This window comes from Aptenodytes forsteri, unplaced genomic scaffold, assembly GCF_000699145.1.
Source record: "Aptenodytes forsteri isolate BGI_AS27 unplaced genomic scaffold, ASM69914v1 Scaffold193, whole genome shotgun sequence".
Taxonomy (NCBI): domain Eukaryota; kingdom Metazoa; phylum Chordata; class Aves; order Sphenisciformes; family Spheniscidae; genus Aptenodytes; species Aptenodytes forsteri.
The window spans coordinates 1,720,628-1,725,310 of NW_008795405.1; the positions used below are offsets into that span (position 1 = coordinate 1,720,628).

Consider the following 4,683-nt stretch of genomic DNA (forward strand, 5'->3'; position numbering starts at 1 on the left):
AAAAAATATATATATATATATATGGAATCTTTCTCTTTGCTTTCTGGTTTCTGAGCCCAGGGGTTGCTCTCTGGGGAGATGTCTCTTCCCAGCTGTGGGGGCTACAAACAGTTTCTGTTAAGATGACAGCCATTCATTTCTTCTCACTGTAGTCTGGGGAGCTGAGGCTTTAGGGAAAGCAAAAAGAGTCGTCTCAAAACTCTTAATAAAAGGATGAGATTTGGAGCACTGCTGAAGTATCATTAGTAGCAATGCCAGTTTGTTCAAGAGCATCTAGCAGTGCCCTCACTGATCAAGTCTGGTGCTATCTGGTCTTCAGTGCATGAGGTAACTCCTCCCTGCAAGGTCACACTGCAGGAACGACTGCGGCGTGACTCTGACCACCCACCTAGGCCAGGCAGGCAGGACTGTCAGAGGGGAAGGTCACCAAGTCCAACCTCCCATCACTTTGCAGGCACACCCGGCCCAGGACTGAGCAATGGCATTGCAAGGTGACATTCAATTACTGTGTCCCTGCTGCTCTGCACATGCTTTAGGTCTAGGAGAGTGGTGTAGATCTTCACTGTAAGCAGCTCCTGCTCAGTCCCATTTAAATGTGGGGAACCTGTCCATCCAGCTAGGCGTCCACAGGAAAACTGGGAAGATGCTGAAGGGCTTGCACCACTGGGGTGATTTAGTCCACTTTCTCATGGAAAAGTTTGCTTATTGATGCAGAGCAATATGTAATCTCAGTTCTAATTTAAAGCTCTGACTGTGTTAGCAAAGCCAGAAGGGATGGACAATTTAACACAAGTGAGAGATCTGTGCAGGCTGACAGGCAGGGAGATCAACAGCAATACAGGAATAACAGAGAGGGAAAACAGAACTTCAGTGAAAAACAGTCTGGGCTCGAAAAACCCTACAGTCACTGTACAGGAGAGAGACAAAAGAGAGCATGTGAATGTCATCTCCATTTTGCAGATGTGGAAAAGCCCCAGGTGCTAATGCGACTGTCTGAAGACATAGTGTGAGACCACAGCAGAGCCAGCAACTCATCCTGGAATCCCTGCGCCTCCATCCAGTACCTTAAATGCAAGACCATCTGTACAAGATTAGAAAGTGCATGAATTTATTTAGTCCTTCCCAACATGCTAATTAAAAATGTTTCTTTTAGGCTTTAAAATATCCATGTCAGAAAAAAAGCTCACCCTGCGTTACCAGCCCAGCCGAGGCTGCTATCTTGGGAAGCAGCAGAGAACCATAGTAAATAATGCTGATGAAAGTGGAGGTTGATGAACTAAAGTTGGGAGGCTGAGCAAGAGGATTCCCCTGCTCTGAAGCAAAGGGGAAGGATGGTGAGCTAATAGGCAGCAGCTAAATTATTGACACGTGCACACTGCAGCCCCTGCAGCCCCTGAAATATGGGCAGTGCAAGGGGGCTTCCGGCCAGCTTGTGTGTACGGGTTTCTTCTCCACCAAACCCAGGACATAAAGCCCCGAGTCTCACCCCAGGATGAAGTTAAACAGGCAGGAGGTTGGATGAACTCCTCAGGCCCAAGTTCAGATGTAGCTCATTATCCCTAATGTCCCCTCCTGCAGGAAGACCTCTGGAGCCCCACAGGATGCCCTGTATGCAGTTCAGTGTGGTGACCTGGCAGTGTGTGGGTAGAAACCAAGCCCATTGCAAGCGGGCGAGATCTTCCTCCTAAACTCCCTTAGCTCACTTCCACTTTCCCAGGAAACATCGGTGTCCCGAAGAGAGAGATTTCTCTTTTTCATCTTCCCAGTCATTGACTCTCTGAGAACCCCCCAAGTCCTCGCTGCACTTTGGTCCTCGAAGCTGGAACAAACCAAAAGGCTAGAGAAACCTGCCCACGGCTTGAGTTCAGTCATATGCAGAGATGTTGCAAGAGGAAAGTCCCTGGAAAAGCATGGGTGGAGAAGGAAGAAATCACCACGCTCAGTAGGTAATAGGGAGCAGATGAAGGCAACAATTTGGCCTATCCTCTCTCCTGCACCCAGGCTCAGACCCATCAAAACCAAGGTCCTGCCCAAGACCCGAATGCCAACTTCTTCCCTGCTTCATCGCGCTAAGAGGTTCCCACTGGCTGCATTTCTACCCCGCTAACCTCCCTGATATGCCCCATATCAAAGACCGTGGGATCAGACATTAAACAGTATTACAGTGCAGAAACTAACTGGGACGGGCTGTCCAGCTTGCCTCGGCAGCCTTAAAAACAGCCAAACAAACCCAGCAGCTTGAACTCCAGCAGAAAAGCCAGGCGAGGGAGGTAGCTGAGAACGAAATGATGTCTGCACATCACTGGTCTCCACCTAAGACCTGCCTGAGATTTACCATCCCCGGACGGGGGGACACTGTCAGGCCCGATCATGTTGACAGTGTCCTTTTAATGAATCCTTAGGAACAAGGGCCCAGCACCTGAGCAATCGCTAGACAGCCTGCGTGGCTGCGAGCCCAGATCTACTGCTCCTACAAAAATCCCTAATGAGAGAAAGATGCTGCCATCGCTGGCCCCGCGCTCTGTTTACAGACGCTGTCTGGCAGCACAGCACGCTCTCTACCGTTTGGCTTCTGTCGGCCGGGGGGAGAGGGAGAAGGGAGGTGAGCCAGCCCTTGGCCCCTTGCTCCTGAACAGCGATGGCTAATGCAATTATCCCAGCGCGGCCGAAGCGCCATGAGATCCTGCGGCAAACAAAGCTGAGCCTCTTTCCCTGTTAAACATCTGGACAGCTGCTGCCACTCGAGTGAAGGCAGATGCTCTCAGCTATTCTGGGCAGGGTGTTCCTGCCCAGAAAGCCTGCCCGGTGCCTGTGTGCTCCCTGCCCTCCGAGCTGTCTGGGTGCTACAGGCAGCCCCTCGCCTCCCTGGGACCAGGCAGGTGCACGGGGCAGGCAGTCCCCTGGGAAGGCCCACGGGTGGGCTGGGTGATGTAACCCCGTTGTTTAGGGACAGGGATCATGGCAGGGGCTGGGCTGCGGTTGCAGAGCTATTGGGGACGGAGATGACAGTACAGCTGCCTCTGGCGTGCGTAGTACTGGTGCCTGCCCAAACCCATTCCCTTCCAGCGCTGTGTCAGGGAGCCCAAAATGACCTCAACCCCCAGGGCTGTGGCAGGGCTGACTGGAGGAGCAGAGCCCTTATTAACCCCTCTGTGTGCAGGCAGGAGGGCCCTGGCCGGGCAGCTTCCGCACTGCAGGAGCACCCTACAGCCCCCTGCCATTTTACACATCCCACGTGCTGCACCACGCTCCAGCCCCACCCGTCCCAGCCACTGTGCCAACTCCATTAATTGCTTTCCTTAATAGCACTCAGATAATTTGCAGCCCTGATCTCCCCCTCAGTGTCAGCAATGCTCGCCCACGTGAGCACAGGCCCACTCTGCTGGTTCCCACCTCCTAGGGCTTTCACAGACCTGCCTTTTGCTCCAAGCAGGACAATGAGAGCCCAGGGCTTTAAACTCACCCATAAATGTGCCGTTGCAATGCCCTGCCCCAACAAGACCCTGCTCGGGATGGACACTAATAACGATAATAAAGTAAAGCCATAATTATTCAGCGTGCTCAGACTTTGCCAGCAGGCGGGTAGAGCTGACCCACAGCCCGGCAGCCCCACAGGTAGACTGTGGTGCTGCCTCCGGGGACCCCACAGTCCATCTCCTGCCCTGGCACAGCACAGGGGACGTGTGCAGGGTCACAGCAGTACTCAAACGCTTTTTAGGGGTGCATTGCAAGACCTGCACCGGCTGAGACTATCGTACTCACGTTTGATGCAGCGGTTTGTGCTGGGAGCCGTGGTCCATCCTGGGCAACACTGTCTGCCGCAGACATTTGGCCTAAGCAGAGAGACAAAACAGCACGGTTAGAAGGGAAGCCGAGGTCTCTCTGCAGCCAGCACTTCTGAGTCACCCGTAAAATTATTTCCTGCAGCATCTGATATTTCCTTCCAGATGGACCAGCAGCTGAGATCAAAACCAATGGGACAAGGGCTGAGTTGTTTCAGTGCTTGGAAAATAAACCCCCAAGGACTATGTGAATGCTGCAGTGTGAGCAGTCCCTCAGGGCGTATCTCCCTTTTGAACTGGCATTATGCTGGGTTCCTGGCACAGCGCTCAGAGGAACCATTTTCCTCCTGAGAGCAATTGGAGGCCGGCGGCCTACGATCATTAAAGATCTCACGGCACTTCGTGGTATCGGGGTGTAAATCGGGCCTGACTCCAACTTTGGTCATAGCGTCTCGCCTCCGCAAGTGTCCCAAGCTGCTTTGGCTAAAGACAACAATTCATTCTCTGCCTAACTGCTGCCGCCTGTTGCTGTTCATTGCTCAACCCCACCCCGGGAGGGACGGTACACCAGCAGCCGCATCGGCCACTCCCAGGCTTGCTCTCCCTTTGTGAGCACCCCAGTCCCGCATTTGTTATCTGCCTCTGGCGCAACATCCCCGGGGGCTGGAGACTCTCCGGTGCTATGAAATTTGTGCCTGCTTGACATGCACGGTGCTAGACTAACCCCAGGATGCTCGCATCATTTCCATGGCGATTAATTCCAGCACTTTGCTGCAACAACTTTTTGACTGCCTTTGCATAAACAATGTCCCTCCCACCTCTCCCTTATTATGTGTTTTCAGGTAGTGATTGCTGCCAACATACAGGTATCAGAGACAGTGCTGTGCCTCCAAGAGGTGCT

At 52.9% G+C, this 4,683-nt stretch overlaps 1 protein-coding gene across 1 annotated transcript in view; it reads right to left on the reverse strand.

The window, feature by feature from the left end:
• The window catches only part of LTBP2 (latent transforming growth factor beta binding protein 2), a 68,805-nt gene extending 64,443 nt beyond the window's left edge, over positions 1-4,362 (reverse strand). Inside the window, exons 1-2 of the mRNA XM_009280911.1 lie at positions 4,349-4,362; positions 3,763-3,833 (exon numbers count right to left, since the gene is read on the reverse strand). Of these exons, the coding sequence (XP_009279186.2) occupies positions 3,763-3,833; positions 4,349-4,362 (85 nt within the window). The remainder of the gene's footprint in view (positions 1-3,762; positions 3,834-4,348) is intronic.
• Between the last annotated feature and the right edge of the window lie 321 nt (positions 4,363-4,683).